This window comes from Phalacrocorax aristotelis, chromosome 2 (assembly GCF_949628215.1).
Source record: "Phalacrocorax aristotelis chromosome 2, bGulAri2.1, whole genome shotgun sequence".
NCBI lineage: Eukaryota > Metazoa > Chordata > Aves > Suliformes > Phalacrocoracidae > Phalacrocorax > Phalacrocorax aristotelis.
Window position 1 is genome coordinate 538,371 of NC_134277.1, and position 21,201 is coordinate 559,571.

Below are 21,201 nucleotides of genomic sequence, written 5' to 3' on the forward strand. Positions count from 1 at the left end.
AGCTCTTGGGGCAGATTGGCAGGCCAATCTGTAGACTGCAGTAAGAGCTGTTAAGCAACTACTGCTGTGGGGGAAGCTCCAAGGCAAACAGGACACCACAGAAGGACAAACTCCTTCCCACCCACCCTTTAGAGAAAATCTTCTCAAAGAAAAAAGCACATAGAGCCCTTGGACTCTCCCTTGTGTCATAACACATTTAACGGACACTTTCCAAAACGAACTGTTCTTTTATATTACATAAGGACACAGTCAGCTACAAAGAGAGTCAGAAGGCATGTATGTGTGACAGTAAGATTATTGCCAACATCCTGATTGAACTTAGGTTTTCAAGTCCTGGCTGTAATAATAAATGTTATTTTAAAATTCACATGACAACTTTAGGCAGGTAGTAGTCAGTGGTTTTTGAAAACTGTTTTCTCGTATTATCTCCTAAGCCCTTATTTGCAGTGACAGGGCTATGCCTCTGCAGCTCCCACCTGCGTAAGCCACTCTGCACTTGGGTGCATCGAGGGGCTATCAAAGACTACATGAAATACTGTATGTATAGGGAAAAAGAAAATGAAAGCTATCACTTATTAGTCTGGGGGTTAAACAAGTTTACCTGAAGCAGGGTTTTGTTTCTAAATTACAGGCTATTGAGAGTACCTGAAACCAATTAAGAGTCCCATAAAAATTAAGCTCTAATTCCAATACGAAAACTACTCCTGCCTTTCTGTTGGCTACAAACACAACCGTACTGATTTTCCAGTATGATCTAATGAGGTTAATGAAAATACATAACTGGCAATGCAAACAGGAATTGATTAGTTCCTGTTAGAAAAGGGGAAGACTTAACTTTAATGCGAAAGAGCCTGTAATTCCTTTTACATGGCACCAATGATGCTCTTTAACCCTCTTCGGCAGGTTTGGCATTATACCTTGCAGGTTGTGGAGAATCAAATTAATGGTATTTCTTAAATCAGCATGAGGCAGGTGGTTGAGAGACACCACAAGACATCTTTCAAGAGGGAGAAACCACCTGCACACCAGGAAACATTGCCCCTCCATGCCCCTCTTAAAACCTGAAGCAGCAGATATTTTCTGTCTCTATGGAAGCTTGTTCTGGTTTATGTATTATCTCCAAGAACACAGAGCCTCATTTTCTAATACATGAAGAATTTATAATTGACTTCTGACGAAGCCCAGTGACTTAACAGTGAAGTTAAACTGACTTTAAGTCAACAACTATAAAATATCTCCATGGTAAGAATTTACTGCATTACCAGCAAACACACGATTGCCGCATAAGCAGATACGTATTGTCATCAGAAGAACAATAAGCAAAACCACACGTATAAATGCACAGAATCACTAGTGAGAGTTTCAGCTCCGCAAATAGTTTAAAGACACCCTCAAGACATCCTAGACTCCTTTGTCTTCACTAAGGCAACACACACAACCTGTCAAAAGTCAGGCTTGAATATTAATATTTAATTTACTACAGCTATGGAAAAAATCCTGGGTCTGACTATGGTAATTACTCTATTATCTAAACTGTACTTTACATTTTCCACAGTCAGTCAGGACTCCAGAGCCTCCTGTTTCTTCTCCACTTGGCTTGTCAGCGTACCGCACAATAACCGGGTGGGCTTCCACGAAGAAGGGTGGAGAGTTCACGGAAAGCTGCCGCAGGTTTCGTGCGAGCTGCACGAGTCCCTCACAAGAGGATTGATGGGCTCAATCCTCCAGCGGGGCAGAACTAGCTCCCAGGCACCTGGAGCCACGCAAAGTGAACGAGGTACTCAGAGTCTGTTCATTTTAGCAATGCTTGCATTGTTTCAGAGTTAAAGCACACCCTGGAGACCACAAGAAAAATCATCCCGCCAAAAATAAAGTAAAATAACTTCTCCTGTGTATGTATATTTGTGTGTAGTGTTCTAGTATGTGTAGTTGAGAGTGATACAAAATCATCCATAAAATGTTAAATTTAATCATCCATTTAAATCACTTACAGTTGTAGCGGAGACAGTAAATCAGACCACCATTCCCTCAGTGCTTACTGTCACAGATGAGCTACAGCTTGAAGCATCCATACACTTGTGTCAGCGGAAATACTTTCTGTGAAATACTTGTTAGAACAAGACCTAAAATGCACAAGTAACTGCCTCCAACACAGGCACTTCAGAGGCTGCCTCGTGTACATATATGCAGTCAGTATAGTTAATCACCTCTGGAAAGCCATTAAGAAAGCACACATACTCGGTGCAGTCTTAATTGAAACTACTAAGTACCACAGGCATACTGAATATTTCCCTTCTCTGGAGCTTAATCACTAGGCTGAAGAGCCAGGATCCCTGTTTGCTCTCCTCGACTACTTCTGACTAGAACAGACAGAGAGCATCTTCATCTATCATACTCTAACCGACAGTGGGGCACTGTCTTGGAAAGCAAAAGACAGTGTCTACCATGCTTACCACAGCAGCTGAACCACCTGAGCCTCCTCGTAACTCTGCCAAAGCCTTACGAGATCAATTTAAAAGGAACCATCACCAGCTTTTAGAAAAACTAACAATGAAGACTTAAGAGGAGTTTCTTGGATATTAATGTAAGTTCCTGCAATCTGTTCCAGGCTATTTTCCCTCTTCACATTCCACATTGCCTATAATTCACTAATATTAAAAGTTTTTAAATTATTATGGAGCTCCAATATAATTTTATTTCTAAAATTAAACAACTGATAAACTTTAATTACAGTACAGAACGGTAAGTAGATATTTTTAGTTCTCCATAGTGACATTTAGATATAAAACTTCAGGTCTAGCCATGCAAAACACAGCTCCTTCTCAGCAGTTGCACACTAGAACACTACACTTCCACGCATTAGGCACACCTCTGCAAGAGCATGCTCTGGATTCCCCCATGCCCTCCAGTGCAAAGCTGTTTTGGAGGTGGAAGGCAGCCTGTTGAGTGACCCAGTTCACTCTTGCTGAGCAGCTCCCCCAGGGAGAACCATCTGCTGTTGTCCTAATTTATTCCATTAGTCACAGCCCAATACAAATCGCATTAACCATAACAGGACAGTATTACTTGCAGAACTCACCACACAGCTCATTCAGAAATAATTGTGTTATGGTCATCTGCTCTCCAACTCCCCATATTAAATGACAAGCAGTTCAAAATCTCTATTTGCAACTTACATGCAAATTCTCCTGGAGAAAGGGCTAACCCACAGACTAGCAGTAGCACCTGCGAGGTACCAAAGGTAAGCTTCCACAGTCATGCTGCAGGATTAAGACTCAAAGCAGCACCCACGTTAGAGGTCCTTAACTTACTACAGTGAAGCCTGTACTTGGAAAATATGGAAAAAGGAAATAACGCCCCAGTAAGAAATATTTAAGGTAAGCTGAGCTTATTTTCAAATAACTATCAAATTAAACTTAGTCCCAGATGGAATAACACCTAGATTTGTCTTAGAGCAGACCTGAAAAAGAAACCCCCAAAGCCTTGCCCTATCAACAAGGCTTCAACACTCTGTGCAACAGAGCATTGCAGAACAGGGCAAAGCAGATACTCCAGGTGCCAGCGTTCCCCTTTCAGCACATATTCCACACCCTCCCAAAGCACTGAGCTGCCTCACATCAAGTCATCCCACTGAGTGTAGAATTGAAAAATGCAATAGAAGGATTGAGTGGTTTTTTAACTTCTTTTCTATTTAAAAAATATCATCATGAGTGAATCGGTACTTTAAACTCTGAATTAGAAGTGTCATTTTACAATGGAAATTAAGTACCATAAATAGCAGACGTGTATCTTCACCTGTATGACTAGCAGCTGATAACTCAACAGCACTGGAACACAGAGGTCCCTTATGACCCCATCACACAATCTGACACCTCGCTCATGTCTCTAGATGGGGAGACAGCAGGTCAACTATAAGATGCACAAGCACAGCCCAAATCAAACCTTCCAGTCAGCCTGGATTATGTTCTGTTCTGTTTTACCCAAAGCTGTATATGCCTTTAAATATCTAGTCATTACATTCACCAAAATGATCTGTGATAAACGGAACAAAACAGCAGTCCACAACGCTGGAGAGAAAAATAAAGGTGTACAGACAAGTCAGTAGATCTCTACCAAACTCAAGAAGTGGAAGTCTGAGACGGTCAGTAGGTACGTAACAAAAACACAGAATCCCAGGTTGGAAGGGACCTCAGGGATCATCTAGTCCAACCTTTCTAGGAAGAGCACAGCCTAGACAAGATGGCCCAGCACCCTGTCCAGCTGAATCTTAAGTGTCCAATGTGGCGGCGTCAACCACTTCCCTGGGGAGATTATTCCAAGGGTTGACTGTTCGAAATGCGCGTGCCTACTCATTTTCCTGTTGAAGGAGAGCCAAAATGGAGCTCAACAGGAAGGGTTACACAGAGGGGTTTCACCTTACGGGGAGTTGCCACAAGATATGCTTTTACTCTCCACTGTAATAACAATTTGCACCTGTCAAAGTTTCAGATAAGAGACTTGACACCAGAGTATCTGCTGAATACTACAGAGAACAGCTCGACTGAAACTGAGCTCTAAAATGAGAGCTTGTTAGTGTGGCGGTGTAACGTACAACCACCAGAGCCAAGAACCGTGGCATTATCGTGCACCAGTCCACCGTTTCATACCAAGTTCTCCGTCTGCTACCACCATGGTTAGCCATGTCCTCAGAGAACAAGACTTACATTAAAACTGGTTACCAAAAGGTGTGTTGTAACATTACAGATTCAGCTGCAGCACAAAGAGCCAATAAAACTCGGTTTGCTTTACTGTAACTATACCACTAGAGAGGCAGCATCCTCTGACTACTCTAATACCCACAGAATTGGCATGAAACGTTCTGCTCTGGTGTTTCTACATCCCAAGCAATGGCACTTCCACGTAGTCAGAGTAGGAAGAAAAATTTCTAAAACCGATGCTGGTCCTAAGTTCATTAATTCAGCGTCAAGAGTTAATAATCCTGCAGCAAGCCAAAGCGGAATGACCCGTCACACTCTCCTTCCCAGCGATTCCCATCTCATACCGCAGGTGAACTCACGGTTCATTATGAGTCAGAAAAAAAACGCTTAAGGAACCTTATCTGCAGAAATTTCTGCAGTTTGATGGATAGCCTACCGATTTTCTCCGGCTCATCTGGACCTGTTCCAGCAATGCAGCTGCTCTCTAGTCCGTATGTTGGATCCACCTTCCCAGAGGCTCTTGCTGCTTCCTGTACTTTCTTTACATGAGCTTCAACGAGCTCCAGTGGCACCTCCTCTCTGACTCGAGAAAACTCCTCTGTTAAAATTTACACAGAAAATGTCACATTGCGAGGGTTTTAAGGCAAATTCAAAGTTATGATTTTCTTAGATCAATATGCAGGTAAACCTCGTTACAAAATGAATTCTCAAATATATAAGTTCCTTCTTTTCACATTAGGTAGTTAATTTTCTCTCTCAAATGCGGCAGGGAAGAGTCTCTTCCCAATTATGTAAAATGTCTTTTACGTCGAAAAATAAGAAAAAAGTGAAAGGCGCTATTCATTAAGTTTCTTAGAGGACACAAAACCGTGGCAGATAATTTCACAAAAGTAAGACAGGAAAACTGAAAGTTTAGTGTTGTGCTTTTACCTGTATCTAAACTAACAACAGTGGTCACAGTAACACCGACTACCAGGCGGTGCTTGCAAACACCAGCACCAGTCAACGAGCCCAGAAGGGGAACACAAGCCATCTCTGGACCTTCAGCGGCTGTTCAGAGCTATTCCAACTTGCCTGTGAGTCGGCAGTTTCAGTAACAACAGAACACAAAACTGGGTATCAGTTTCTGTTTTCAGACCCGTTTTCTACGTACATGTAAATTGGTTTTTACACCTTATTACCCACCCTGAAGGAACTCTAGAAGCAGGTGATTTTAAAAGCTGACTTGCAGAGACAAGGTGAAAAAAATTGCTGGGGCAAATCCATACCTAAGGCAGCCTTTGCTGCAGCTGATGCCACCCGGGGATCCACCACCGATGCCAGGAAAGCCACGGTACTCATCACTGGATTGCCAGATTGGCTGAAAGGTACGGGCTGGTAAGCCAGCGGGCCCAGAGACGCATCGGAATTCTCCAAATAGGGGTCTTCGATCGGAAGCCTCAGAAAATGGAGAATGCACTCATCTTGGGTACGGCTCCCAACATGCTCTGAGACTTTGTTCCAGTCATCTTTGTACATCTCCAGAGCCTGCAAGAGAAAAAAAAAAATCTAATATACATGGACTACTCTGGGGAGGGGGGAGAACTACTTTATGCATAAAGCTTTTCAATACTAGTTGTTTTGGTGATGGAACAATAAATCGGGATCAGAAAACTATTTAAAATTGTCTTTTTTTTCCTGGTAGCAAAATTATTCAGCATAAGAAACACAAACATCTCACTGGGACATCAGTTACATTTAAGCTGCAGTGATCATCACACAAGTTTCATGCTGTTACTGTATCAAGAAGAATTGTCAGAAGATTTGGGATTTACTAATAATATTTGCGTAGTTAGTGTTTCCCCATTTTGCTTTCACATGAAAAGCCTGACAGAGAAGTGAGTTCGCTTATCCCACCAAGCTTCACCAATTCTTTCAATTCCCATAACTACTCCCCTGAGGGCACTCTTTTGTTCTCTCATTTACGTCTTAACACACTAAGCTCTTTGGGGCAGGAACAGGATTTATTCCACACGTATATACTAGCTGTGACGGTGAAGTCCAGTTCTTAGATCCAACAAGTGTTATGAAAATGAAAGAGCATCAAACCAATATACCAGGGGAAAAGAGGAAAATATATTCTACATCATGAAGCCAGAAGGGATCTATTCTCTAGCCGCTGTTAACCAGTCTGGTGTTTGTTATGCATTCAGGTTGACAAACCATTATTCTGCAGAAAAACCACCTGATACAGTAAGAACTTCCAGATTAAATCAAACATTTTGTAATTCAGAATTTCAGTTGCTTTTAAAGTTGCTTAAGAAAAGTCATAGCAAAAAAACGAGCTACTTAAGTCCCTGCACTAGTTTTTGAAAAACCAACAAGTTAGTACTGTAAACACCCGAAGCAGTAGCTCACCAGAATATTATCCCCTAGCAAGTAGGTTTTTTCCTGAAAACTGTTTTAGCTATTTAAGCATTTGGATAGCATAAAGTAAGTGTTGAAGTATCCTGAACCGTTACTTTTACATTATTGAGATGATTCACGGTCCAGTCACCTAGAAAAAGTAAAGAGCCATCTGAGATCTAGGCAAAATAGGTTCAACTTACCAATGAAAATGAGGTCTGCAACTCACAGGCATAACAGAAGTCTTCTGAAACTATTTAACGCCAGAGGCCTGAGCAAGGGTGGCAAACACCTTTGAGTTGCAGATCCCATTTTGGTTTAAGTTGAACACATTTGGCCGAGAAGCCAAGCTGGTTTTTCCCTCATGCTCTACCCACCCTACAACAAACCCCTGTGACATGTCCTCACTGGCTGGCTGGCCATCAGGCAGGCTGCCTCGGACCTTAAGGCACCTGTTTGCAGGTATAACATGTTTCAGAAGACAGAAATCCTCCTCCTCAACTAACTACTCCTGACAACTGAGTTTCCCCAACTAAGCAGTAAGTCCGTTTAAGTGCCAGTGTTAAGAACAAATTAAGTCAGTGGCTTTGCGATACTTGCAACCTTTCCCGCAAGGCCGAGAACCACCACGAATCTCAACTTTCGGGGTAACACACAAGGCTGACTGAGCTTTCCACAAGCACAACCCTTCACAGCGTACAGGCAGAATTCAGAGCAAGTGGGCTCCTCAGCTGGACTGCATCTGCCAGACAGCGCGAGGACACATCCAGCACGCCCGAGCAGCACGAAGTTAACATGCTGGATCCTTCAGCAGAGTTACTAGTGACAGGTGGAAGATGGAAAGTGAGCAGCAGCTCCTGTGTTAAGAGTTCCCCAACCTGGGAAAGGACATTTCCACAAAACAAGTTACTATATATAGACAACGGCTGTGCATTCAGAGACATTCACCTGCAGGACTACACATAACACAGTCTTTTTCATCAGCCCTAAAACGTGTTTTTTTTTTTTTTAAATCCAGGAGTTCCAGAACGTACTGTTTTCTTCACAGCAGTTCTGGAGGAAAAGTGTTTTAGTGTTTTTGCAGCTAAAACATAAGCTATAAGAATTCTTCAAAGACAAAGGAATCTTCTACCTGAATGGGACTCGTTGGCATGTCATGTTGAAGGTCAGCTAGGGAAAAACTGCAGGCTAAGTAACATTTTTCGAAGATGTGGAAGTAGGCTAACTAAAAGGCCAGATCAGTTAAACTCACTGAATGAATTAGAGGAAAAAGAGCAAGTGGCCTGCAGTGGGTGCAGCTTTTTAGCCCCCTGATCCAAAAGCAATTTAAGCTCTACTTGGCTGAAGTTTTAAGTCTCTCCCTCTCATAGTCAGGTCTCACTGCTTAAATTGGGTGGGGAGGAGGGGAAAACCCCACACTGTACCTTCAGAAGGCCTTTGGTTCCCTGCTCCTTCCCTTCCCTTAAAATACTGGGCTTAAGATCAGCTAGGCACATACTGGCCTATGGGAATGCTGTGCTCCAGCAGAGCTTAGGTGGGTGGGAGGAACAATACAGGAGCTCTTGAAGACCAAACCCCTTCATGTGGTCTAGCTCATGAACGCTCAGTGGAAAGCAGAATTTGGTTTGGGAGTGAACCAAGGGCAGACAACACTGGACAGCTGGGTCCATACCGCAGGAATCAACGGCCCCTAACTGCTTATGAACCGCTCTCCTGACCTCTGATCCTGCCCAAGTGTTTAAAGAAATGAGAAACTGCTTAGTTCACCAGGTCATACTCATGGGGACATATTTATTCAATGTTCAGCCTTCCTTTCACCTTCCCTAATTTCATCTCTGTGCTCTAAGTTATGTGTCACTGTCTACCCATTGTTAATCACACCAGCATATTAGATCAGCTCTGCTTTTCATGGCCAGGCTGGGTTTTTTTGCTCATCCTCCTTCATCGCTTGGTATTTTTCTGCTAGACAAACTAGCTCTCACAATAGTTGTCCTTACTATAAATAGCTGAAAATGCACTTAACCATGCAAGAATAGCACTCCGTGGAGACGGAGAGAAGCTGTGTGGCAGGGAAGATGATTCTGGGAGGGAAACAGTATTTCCTCCCCCCAATTTATTCAGTCAACAGGCGAAAAGACAATAATTATTTTAGATAAGATTTATTCTTTGGAACTTCGCTGCATATATATTTGCCCAAAGCTACCCTGAGGATTTAATTGGACTGAGCTGGCTTGTTATAGCTGAATTACTTATGCTTGAACTGACATGCTCTTTAGTGATTTATTCATAGGTTAAATCCATGAAGAATGAAGAACATTATTAATTTAAACTCACACTAAATAAAATTGTAATCTCAAGACTTAGGGGGTTTTTGTTTTGTTTTTTAAAACCAAGAACAATATGTCATCTGGATTATTTAATTTGGCTACTACTTGCTATGTATGACCATAAGCTACAAACATGCAAAAGAATGAATTTAAAGTAATAATACTAGGGAGGAAAGCTAGCATATCAAGGTATTAGTCTTGTTTCTCCCTACAAGAATGTCATGAAAGATGTCTTCGGTGTTTTCACCCTGAAAGCAACATTTTTCCACATGTCAATAAGAAAGTATCGGCTGAACAGCGCGTATCAACCTAACATAAAAAAATGTCTATTTTGGCTGTTTGATGAACACACTTCCATAACTGTGAAGGCTGAATCAAAGCATGCTACTGATTAAGCACTTTGGCTAGCTCAGAAAAGAAGCCACACACAGAAGGCGAGTATTGTTCAGCACTGTCAAGACCCATTATCCACGCTTTTCCTTATGAAATTAACTTTTCAGTGGGTTTACTGACACATGTACAGACAAAAAAGCCAGAACGATCATGCAGTTGCAGGCTGCTTTAAGCTCTCTCTTCAAGTGAAAACAAACACAACCCCCTCCCTGCAAACTAGAACTATTGTACCAGAACCCTGAATTACATAAAAGGAAAAAAAAATATCAACTCCCCAACCCCTACATCAAGAAAATGTTCCTGTGAAGGAAAGCCAGGTAGATGGTAATTTCTTTTCAGGGAGTGGCAGCACATTAATTATTTCAGGCCACCAAGAGTCTTCTCCCGATGAAGCGCAATGAAAAACAACGCTGCCCTGATGCCAGCACGAAAGACTAGAACACACTTCTGCAGCGCACCTCACGCGATGGTTGTCATCCGGGACTGGAACTCCAAGAGACCTGACAATTACCACGTGGTTCAAAAGTATCAGATTAAGCAATCTGGGGGCAAAAGCCTGATCTAATGTGCTAGCGGTTCTCTGAGCTCATTTTTACAGTACCTGATTTGAGTCAGCTTGTGTATAATTTCTTGTAGACTTCCAGAAAAAGCTTAAAGAACACATCACGTGCAACTATGTGGCAAAAAGAATGAGTATGGGATTAATGAGCTACCAATACAGAGCTTCCCTTCGTAGCGGCGGGAGACAGGAAACAGCCTCAACTGTTTAACAGTTTAAACCCACTTCCCTAACACGCTATGGCACAGCCAGGAACCTGTAAATATTATCACATTTTCAAAGTATTTACCTTAGTGGTAAGTAAACAACTACTTGAAGGGCATTTATTTGATACTGTTAGTAACTTCTGTTTAATGAAAGACCTCTCTGCACTGCAGATCCAGATCTGGTCTGGATTTTATACAGGCTTTCTTAATTTCTGGCTTGCAGGTACAAGTTAGATAGAACCAAACCTTAAAATATGTGAAGCCCCTCTATTACACAGATGTTACTGCCATCTCTTTTTAGTAGTGACATTTGTGTAGCCATGATGGTCAAATAAAGAGAGATGGTTTCGAGGGAGCCTTGTATACACAGATACTCAGCCACTCCCTCTTCCAGCTACACCAGTTGAGTCCCAAGGGACTGATTGCTTCCCCCTATAAACTCTGCTTTGCTATTCCAGTTTCTGACAAAGCATGCAGTTGTCATCTAACGCCACTTCAAACAAGTGCATAAGCCTACATGTAGATCTTTAAAGCATGCAATATCCTGCATGTTTTGGTTTCCTAGCCTTTGGCTTTGCCCTTGTGAACTTACTTCTAACAGCAGCAACGTCTCTTGTTCTGTCCATTCTCTTCCAGCACTTGCGCCTTTACTCTACAAAAGATGGGAAAAAAAACATTAAATATAGGTTTGGGGTTTTGTTTTTGCACAGAACTTTTTAGAAGAAAACATTAAGAAGGGGAAGAATCTGTAATTTAGCCCACCTAAACATGTTCCTTTCACAACCTTCCTACTACAGCTAACCAACCCCTGGTTATCCCATACAGTGTTTCAGTTCGTGATTTACTTACGTAGCTAATGCACAAAGGCAAGTGCATTCCTGCAGTCTCTGCAGAGGCTGGGGGTTACAGATCCCACCTCCCCAACACATCTAGGAGAACCTACAACCCCTCTTTTAGGCCAAGCCAAGCAAGGTGATTCGGTACCCCTTTCTCCTGGCTCCCAGCTATCTTTGCTTGCACATACAGCAAACAGAAAAGTGGATTTTCCTAAATAAAACCCCTAAGGAGTGCTGATGGCATTCCGGTCAGCTTGACTTTTGACAGTAAAATTAAGCCAAGACCAAAGCAGTTTACACAAAGCATTCTGCAGTTCACACCCGAGGACAGCGGCAGCCAACGCACTATCTAACCCCCTCACCAGCTGCCGTACAGCCGAGGGAGGCTGCTGTCTGTTGAGGGGGTGTTACTCGATCCAGGCACTGCAGGGATTCTCTCAGCTTCAAGCTGCACCTTTCTCAACAAAATAGGGTTTATGTCAATATAACTTTAGCCCCCATTAAACCTCTGTTTCCGAGGCAGGTGCATGCTGGTCCAAAAAATATTTATCTACAAGTTCATCAGTAACTCAAAGAAAAAAAAAATCTTTATGAGCAAGATGAGCTATCTGAAAAAAACCAAGTAATTACCGCAAGATAACATGCAAATTTAGCAATCACTTGCTCCAAGGGCTGCAGCTCCCAAATCTGTACCATGTGGTTAACTCCTGAGATTTCCTAAAGGTTACAAAACTCTTGGTGAAAACTTGCCCTTCCGTGATTACAGACACCCTAATCCATGACACGCTAAATAAAGACAAAAGCAGCTTGTCGCCTGCTTACGGAAGAACATTGCCTAGCTTGGGTGTCTCTGTGCAGGACCACAGCAAAAGGAAAAGGGTATTTAGGATAAGTAGATCTACGCTTTCTCAAGATGCATTTCAAACAGATCATCAACCCACAGAGAACATTAATCAAAGTGAGTCACCAGCAGCTGATCAGTTCTCAAAGAGCAGCCAAACAAGCAATTGCCACACACACAAAACAAAAAGGGAAATCAACTTCTGCAAATAAATCTGCTCAAGTTCATTGTTACAGATGCTTGTAAACAGCACCAGAGTCTAGAACCAGTAAGATTTATGATTTTGGTGAATACTTATACCTCCCTAAACTAAGAGAAAACGTCACTCCATGCAACACAATATGGAATCAGGCTTCACAAACCAATGCTGATCTCAAACTGTTGTGTTTTGGGGTTTTTTTTTTTAAAAACTAGTTACCTCATCATCTCCTGGGACAACACACATTGTACTTACAGAAACCAATTACACGGAATTAGCCTCGTGTCAGCCCAAGAGAGGCACAATTCAGCAGAAAACTGCAGACTTCCAGGCCGAAGGCTATGCTGAAGTAGCAAACCGGTATTCCTGCCGTACCCCCAAGCACACACGCAGGTATCGGGCAGCAGGAGGAGTCAGAGGCAACAGGTTATGGAATTACCGATATCACTGCAATAGCGTCTCAAAACTTGAGCTATCCAATACCATACACTGCAATGACGGTACTACAACATCCACTGCAACGGTTTTGTGACACCTTTTGTAATCAGCAACTTTCTAGTGCTGTTAGTCTGAAAAACCCTGCTCAGACTTGGAAAACAGGATGGCTAAAGACTCTGCTGAAAGATCTTGGCTTCCATATTAAACTATTGGATAGTTTGTTGATTCTGAACCATTCAGGTAAAATATGCAACAGCGTAACAAGAGTTCAGTGGCTGACAGCGTTGACTAGCTTAGGACAGGTACGTGACTCTCTCTCTGCAAAATCAGATCTCCAACACAACCATACATGAGATATCTTAGCATCCCACACTGAGATGGAAGAAACCTAAACCAGGAACGTAGAAGTAACAGAAGTTATTCATGTCATCTAGTGGAGGACACTTGAAGAAACCTTAATAGAAGGCGCAGGGGAAAAATCTCAACACACACTTGCCTTTGCTAAAGTCTTTTTTGAGTAAATGTCTGTGCGAAGTCCAAAGTTCTGCAGATCAGTAGGCTTCTCTTTGTTTTTCTCAGGAAAACTCAACATCTGCTGAGCAGCTGGAACCTGAGAACAAACATTACAAGAGAAAGGTGAGGGGGGCAGGAATTGAAAGTTACTCAGGGTTTTTCAGACCAACGTTAAACAGAACACAGGCTGAACAAATAAGCTGAATGTGAGCCTGCAGAGATGACTCTACATAATACCACTTGTGCGCAATGCTAGCAGATTTGTTTTGGAGACTGCGACTACCCGCAACTTGCAAACCCGATGGACAAAAAGAACATTTTGGCAAATCATGCGCAAATTATTCTACTGAGATGTTATCTGGTGCTGGCTAGAGCTAAGGCAAACACGTCAGTGAGACCTGCGGGGCTCACCTGGGGAGTGCGGATATGGAGAGGCATAAGTCCAGAGGGTGTATCAGCCAGCACGTTGAAGTGAGGAGTAGGGGGAGGTCCCATTGCCATGGGACGGCTTTCTGGATCCACTTGGTAGTTAATGAGCCCCCACTGCTCCAGAAAAGCATGTACTCTATGAAACAAAATGACAAATTAAAATCTGAACAGTTAAAGCCATGCTTATGCTTGATGCTGCAGAAAGGAGACAGCAAAGAAAGAAGCGTATGGTCCTGGATCAAACACAGATCCGGAATCTTCTATAATCCCACACTAATCAGGCCCATCAATACACAGCACAAGCTTTGCACAGACCTGACTGCACTTCAGCACGCTGCATAAAACAACACATGACATTTTTGGTTATAGACAACAGGAGACTACTTAAGGACAAAGGCAAAGCAAAGCCAGGGCTGCATGCATGGAACCATTTGCAGACAATGTATGGATTGTGAAGGCCGCACAACCATTGATTTGCTTCCCTCATTCATCTATCTGTAGCTGTTCTGCATTGAATCGACATTCAGCAAGTTCCAAATTTCTAGGGCTCTGCTGCACCTCACAGCTTAACACCGGTGAAACATAAAACTGGCAAAACTGATCTGCAAAGCTGGAATTTCTGAAAAAAACTCCACATACTTACTAAGCAGCAGAACCTAAATAATCACAAGTTAAGATCCAAACTCTGTAGGCGTGGTTCAGCAAGCAGACAGAGTATTACAAATAAAGATTGGTATAAAGTAGTCTGGTTACCAGAAGAAGTGGGGAAACTGCCTGCTAATCAACAGCATGATGGCTATTGCCCGCACCTATGCTGTCGTACCGGAGCACATCCATTCCTAATGCAGCTCCTATTTCTAAATAAACAAGCTCCTAATCACTTGTCAAAGTGGCTGAAAGATCCACAGCGCTTACCTCATGACAGCGCACACATCTCCAGTTAGATTCCTTCTGCAGGCAGTGCTGGTCAAGTACTCTTGAGGGTTTAAGCGATAGGTGTCAATCATGAAGTTGCGGTAAGCCAGGTATCTGAAAGACAATTGATACGTAGTTCATGTACATCAATGTCTAACTAAGTTTAGAATATGTATTTTAGGATTCACCTTCTCCAAACACTTCTATGACTAACAAGTAAACACCAACAGGTAATTTTTATTGATGAAATTTAAAAATCAGTATCAAAAGCAACAGGTAAGTAGAATTTTTATGCACTGAATATGACCTCTCTCTTCCACATTGTTTCATTCTGGATTTTCTGTGTTTGGATTAGCAGTACATTGAAGCATGCTTAAATTGCAAATCACACAAATTGGTCAGTAACCAAACACTTGCACAACAGACTGCTAGCTGCGGAAAAAAGTTAATGGGGTCTGGTCTTCACATGGAAACACGCTAAAGAATCCTCTTCAATCCCCTCTGTGAGCCTGGAAGAAAAACGCTGGGCAGAAAACCAGAAGCAGTACACTGCATAGAATGCTACTGTTTCTATATGTGGGCTTTTTAATGCATAAAAAAACAGCAAGGAAAGGTTAGAGAACAGCAAAACAGAGAAGACAAGACCTTCAAAAAGCAGGGGGCAAGAACCCAGAAGCCAGCACAGCACTCCCCGCTCACTGAGCTGGGAACAGCTGAAGCAGAAACAACCCCTGTGAGTCCCATATTTCAGTGCACAACAGTCCAAGTATGGAGGTTTTGGGGTTCAGCCCATTTCCTGCACTCCAGACACTGCTTCACCCTTTGTCAGTAAGTTTCTGGAATGTACTAATGCTTCATAATACAAGTTGTTCGGAACAACAAAAACTACCATAAAATTATCGCTAGCCTTTTTGTGTAGATGGAACAAACCAATCTGGCAAACACAAGTGAGCATCCCACCCAAAGAGGCGTTCAAAGCAGCGTATCATAAGCAGTGTCTGCCTTTGGAAAATTCAAGGCGGGGATGTCTCATACGCAGTGTGCAAAAGCAGCTGGTCACCAGAAATGTAACACATACAGATATGGAACACCAACGCCTTTCGCAGGCAAGACATAAGCAGACAGATGCTGCGAGTACACCCTCCTGCCGAAATCCCACCCCTCCATTCTGACCAAATTTTATAAGCAACTTGCTGGAAAAAGTTACGGGATGAGGTGCTGGGCTCCTCCGTGTTGAATGTTTGGTAGCAAGAAAAGAAAAGGGAACTTCTTCCATACAGGAATATTCAGGAACGTTTTTGAATGTTTCTGGAGAGAACCGGGTTGCCACCTGCTCGACAATAGGTACCTTAAAGTGGTCTTGGCCGCAGAAGTGAGTTTGAATCCTTATTAGTTAAGGTCATATTACTAGGGGAAAAGAGAAACCTAGGACAGAAACATCCCTCAAGTTTATCCTGAAGGAAGTCTGTTTCTGACAACAAGATGACCCATCAGCTAAAACTTGTCAACAGTGAGAAAGGTAAGTCAACTAACATTTAGTTAAAATCCCTTTTAAGACAGAAACCACCCCCCAGGTACTACTGTCACAAGAATGAACCTGTGTGAGCTTTTGAAACATGGTATTTCTTTTAGCCTGAAAACTAAGCCGGGGGCAAGAAATTTCCACTCAGAAGGACGTTTCTATTTTATCTGAAAAGAAAACACAAAGCCAGGACAACATGCTACTCCTACAATCCCTAAATGGCAACAGAAATACATCTCTAGGATAACATCAGGATTGGGAGGAGCCCCTAATTGCTTCACTCCTAGGCAATAACTAGTAGAAGCTTATGGATGAGTATCAGGAGATGTGATGTTTTGATGTCACCTGAGAAAGGAAGCATGGGATCACACGTGATCACCGCCTCAATGGCAAATACAAAAGATAAGCGTCCTTTCACAATTCAATATGCTGGTAGCCTTAGACGCCAAGTCCTAGAAACGCCAAAAGAAAAACATGCTGAAGAATAAAACTGATGGAGCAGAGTTAGCGTCAAATACGTTTTGGATGAAATCCATTTTGGAATCGCTATGATGCAGCTACAGTTACCCCTGCAGCTCAGTCATGTGGAGAAGTTGCCAGTGAAGACTATAGACTGAAAAATCATTCAGGGTGCCAGGGACCTCAGGAGGTCTTTGAGCCAATCTCCTACTCTAATCGTGGTCAGCACTGACTTTTGACCAGGTTGCTTAGGGCTTTGCCCAGCAAGACCGGAAAGCCTCTAGTGAAGAACATTCCCAACTTCCCAGGGCCCCATCCCAGTGCTTCACCTTCTTCAGAGTTAAAGATTTCCCTTACTTAAAGATAGAACATGCTGTGTTTCAGCCCAACCTATTTTCCTGCTGTGTCACCCCTCAGTAACAAGCCTGGCCCCATCCTCTCAGTAACCTCCTTGTGCATTGGGCAGCTTTTAGAAGGTCTCCCAATCCTTCTCTTCTCCAGGTTGAAAAAGCTTAATTTCTCATTTCTATCTCAAGATTAGGTCGGAAGCCTCACAAAACATTGGTCAGGCCTGAGAAGAGGAGACCCACGCGCAAGAACACTCTCTGAAGTCTGCCTTGTTCACCGGCTGGAAGAGCAACGCAGGATGGTATTACCACTATCACTTGCACCAAGAAGGAACCGAGGGGAAAAAAGTTAGTTTGAAGAAGCTATGTATGAAAAATGCATGGCTTTGCTGATGTTAAAACCGCGTTCTGAGAAGACACCTCAAATGCTTCATTTAATAGTTAACTCAAAAATTAGTTTAAAATCCCGCAAAGCTGCTCTACAACTAGACCAAGGCTCAATACCGAGACAAAGTGAACACGGTCGGCCTAGTTCCACTGTCCAAGCCACCAGGCATACTATGGTGTTCTAACTTATGATCTTTTGGTGAACTCTCAGATATTAGGATTATCATTTTAGTAGCAACAAGCACATTGTTCAAAAGCCTGATGTTGACTTCCTTCCTTTAATCAACCACCTTTCAAGATCACTCTGAATAACTAACCTTACTGCTGTAACAGGAAAACTCTTGGAGAAGGGGAGAGGTACTTTTACTAAGGCACATAACATGCCTTGCAGTAAATTCTTAACATAAGAATTTGATGCAAAATCAACAGCTTATCTTGTTACACTGCTAAGTCAGACCAGAAGTTAATCATTTGATGTACGAAAAAACCTACAACACTTCAAGACAATAATCAGCTTTTTTTTTTTTTTTTTAAACAGCTTCAGGGAATCTGTTTAAACAACTGCGTGTATCATTTTGAATTAAGAACACTTAAGTTCTGCAGTAGATACCAGATCCCATAAGGAGATGAGACAGGTACAAACTGGATCTAAATTCAACTGAGAGAATGGCACCTAAATTTAATAGGCATGTCCAGAATTAAAATGTCACTTGGGGGTTTGGAACAGCTACATAAGAAAAAAATATTTTTCTTCTTGCAATGCACAACTCCAGCTCTCCTATTTACGTCAAACTACCCAATATTTGAAAACAGAGTTATATCTCAGGCCTGCGAAGATCCATTTTCTGACCCTCACCTGCACTTTCAGAATTACCCGTCAGCTGCTCAGGGAACCATGAAATCACCACAGATAACTGCAAAATTCATTCCACAGCCTGACACAGCATCCTACAACGAACTCGGCAACAAAACTCCCAAGTCTCAAAAACATAGCATGGCATGAGAAGGGAGAGGAAGAATAAGGAGGATTATGATCATGTCTTGTACCACATAAAGTTCAAGAGTTTGTTCCAGTATTACTTGGGAGAAACTAGTTCTATTTTTGTTGGATAACCACTATTAACTATACTTTAATATTTGAAGTTTTAGCTCTACAACAGTAACGTACAGACATTATCAAGCTACAAGAAGTGGTTGTACAGGTGCTCTTTCCTTCTTTCATGCCCCTACAGACAATATCTGCTTAACACAGGCACAGCTGAAGCGACCACAGGATTCACAAAACTGAAAGCTCCTTTACCCTGCCAACCCCTTACACACCTACATTCACAGGTTTTACTCACATTTCTGGAGTCTTGGACTTGTTTTTTCCATTGAAGAATTCAGGAAGAGCACGACGTTCAATCACATGGATACTGGAACAAAAACACACAATTCAGATGCCAAATACTAAATAATCTTGGAGTACTCTGCAAACCTTCAAAGGACTGTTTTGAGGGAGTACATTTATAGCAAGGGTGGTTTTTTTTGTTTTTTTGTTGTTTTTTTTTTTAAACCCCTCATATTCTGGCACGACCCTTTGAAATCTGCTTATTTCATCAAGCAAGCAAAACTGCATTAAAAAAGCATCACAAAACTCAGTCATCGATTGATGCAAAGCTATGCACCCACTGCTGCCCTGATTAAACTCCGAAGGCAAAGTACTGAGCAGCCTGTTTTCAACTGTACCTTCACGAGTCCTGCATTCTGACAGAATACCTTTATTCTCTAACCTAGTTAGCGTGAACATCCAGCAAAGTGCCGACACCTCAAAGAAACCAAGCTTTTACAGCATTCACTTAGAAGATGGGAGTGCAAGTGCTTTGAGTCCTTCTCCAAAACTGGACCTCCAGTAACTACGAGCGCTCACAAGTCAGGCAGGGGACAGACCGGGTTCAGGAAAGTAGCTGCTGCCTCCCCGGCGAGGTGGGACAATGAAATCCAAAGTCTGGGCACTGGGAGCAACTAAACACCGTCTTAAAAATAATTCTTCCCCTTTGCACTCCAAGGAAGAAACACGGAGCAAAAACTGGCCACATATGGAAGAGCAGAACTAACGACACGAGGTGCTATGGAGCATACAGAAGGAGCTAAGTTAACGATCACAGCAAATTCAGCTTCAATTATTTAGCAGAGCCATTAATACTTCTTTCCTTCCGTAGCTGTTCCAGGTAACGTGTCATTTAAATGTAAACGTTCTTTCAGTAGAATCTTCCATCCTGCACGTACTACCAGCCTGACAATGTAAGTAGCACTGCAGGAACTTAGCAAATCATGTTCTCATATTTCTTCTCATATCCCCTAAATAAAGGATTGGAGGAAGTGGTATGATTTATTTTAGCATAAATAAGGAAATTTGGTCCTGAAACATTTTAATTGCAGGGTGATTGCACCTGCGGAGTTCTACCAGCAACAAACAAGATCCTTTTGTATTATCCATGTAATATAATATGATATAGAAAAGGGTTTTCACTGCAAAGCAAAATTGCAATGCAAGTAAGCAGCCAGAGTACATGGAACTTGATTAGTCAACCCATTTTTTTCTTTAAGATCTTAATATGTGAATTCTTTGAGGGACCTAAGATTTAACCCACCTATTACTAAGTGAGGAAATCGCTTCAAGATTAACAAAATGTCCATTTTATAAAACAGTGTCAGAAATGCTGGGCTGGTTAGAGTAACTTAAGAGGGGAACTCATAGTATGGCAGATATTTTATGCAAGTTAAGAACTGGAGAACTACAATGGTCCATTAAGAACCGTTACTGTTAAAGGAAGCAGAAAAATATACCCTTTACAAATCTTCCTTCCTCCTATACATTCAGCTTTCAACCTACCATGTAATTGTCCTTTTACACTGATACCGCTTACTCAACTTGTCATTCACAGGAAGATGCCCTAACTTGAAGATGAAGATTAACCAATAAACTGGTCAGATTTTAGTAACAAACACAATATATAGTTCTTCAGTGAAGTTGCCCAAAGCATAAGAGATTACACTGAAACTGAATGGAGCATTAAATAAAATTTATCTTCTCACCAGAAAATTCATTTTAGCAATGACTATTCTATTTACCTAACCCAAGAAGCATCTTGCTGACACAGCAACAGCCATAACACCCACAGCCTGAGGTCGGACAGGGCTACAGATACGCTCTCGAGTTCTCCAGAACTACGAAAACCTTTCTCTGAACGGAAAACAAGTGCTCAGAAAAATGTTGCTCTCACAGCTGTGCTGTGATTTCAGCCTTAAATCCAAATCAGCTTAACATGCTGTTTCTGGATCATTAGAATCCAAAAAAATCAAAGCTTCTTTGCACATCATCCTGCTACCGTGTGGCTGTCCACTCTTCCCATCAGAGATGCTTTACGTTTGCCTGTTACAAGGTCAGAGCAAGTACACCCGATGCAATGAGAAGCCTATTCTGTTTCTTCAGAAATACCGTGTTAATCTTTTAGCTGCGCTGCACAGACAGGTTTAGCTGCTACTGCTACTACTACAAATGCTCCCATCAAGAACCTTTAATCAACCATTACCACCAGTCAATGCCCAAAAGGCACCTGTACAATAGTGTCAGAGAGATTTTGTGACAAACTCATTGTCATAATTTTCTCAGTGGGTAAATATTATTATACTATACTATATATATATTATATTGTTGGAGTGGGTCCAGAAGAGGCCACAAAATTGCTCCAAGGGCTGGAGCCCC

General features: G+C 42.1%; 2 protein-coding genes across 4 annotated transcripts in view; one reads left to right on the forward strand and one right to left on the reverse strand.

The window, feature by feature from the left end:
- Positions 1–21,201, forward strand: part of DHX30 (DExH-box helicase 30) — a 215,867-nt gene that overhangs the window by 84,433 nt on the left and 110,233 nt on the right. The window lies entirely within an intron of this gene.
- Positions 1–21,201, reverse strand: part of SMARCC1 (SWI/SNF related BAF chromatin remodeling complex subunit C1) — a 90,610-nt gene that overhangs the window by 32,755 nt on the left and 36,654 nt on the right. For all 3 annotated transcript variants that reach the window (XM_075082032.1, XM_075082031.1, XM_075082033.1), the window contains 7 exons: positions 18,797–18,868; positions 14,739–14,852; positions 13,806–13,959; positions 13,378–13,491; positions 11,160–11,219; positions 5,966–6,224; positions 5,134–5,295 (listed from right to left, as the gene is read on the reverse strand). In XM_075082032.1, the coding sequence (XP_074938133.1) occupies positions 5,134–5,295; positions 5,966–6,224; positions 11,160–11,219; positions 13,378–13,491; positions 13,806–13,959; positions 14,739–14,852; positions 18,797–18,868 (935 nt within the window). The remainder of the gene's footprint in view (positions 1–5,133; positions 5,296–5,965; positions 6,225–11,159; positions 11,220–13,377; positions 13,492–13,805; positions 13,960–14,738; positions 14,853–18,796; positions 18,869–21,201) is intronic.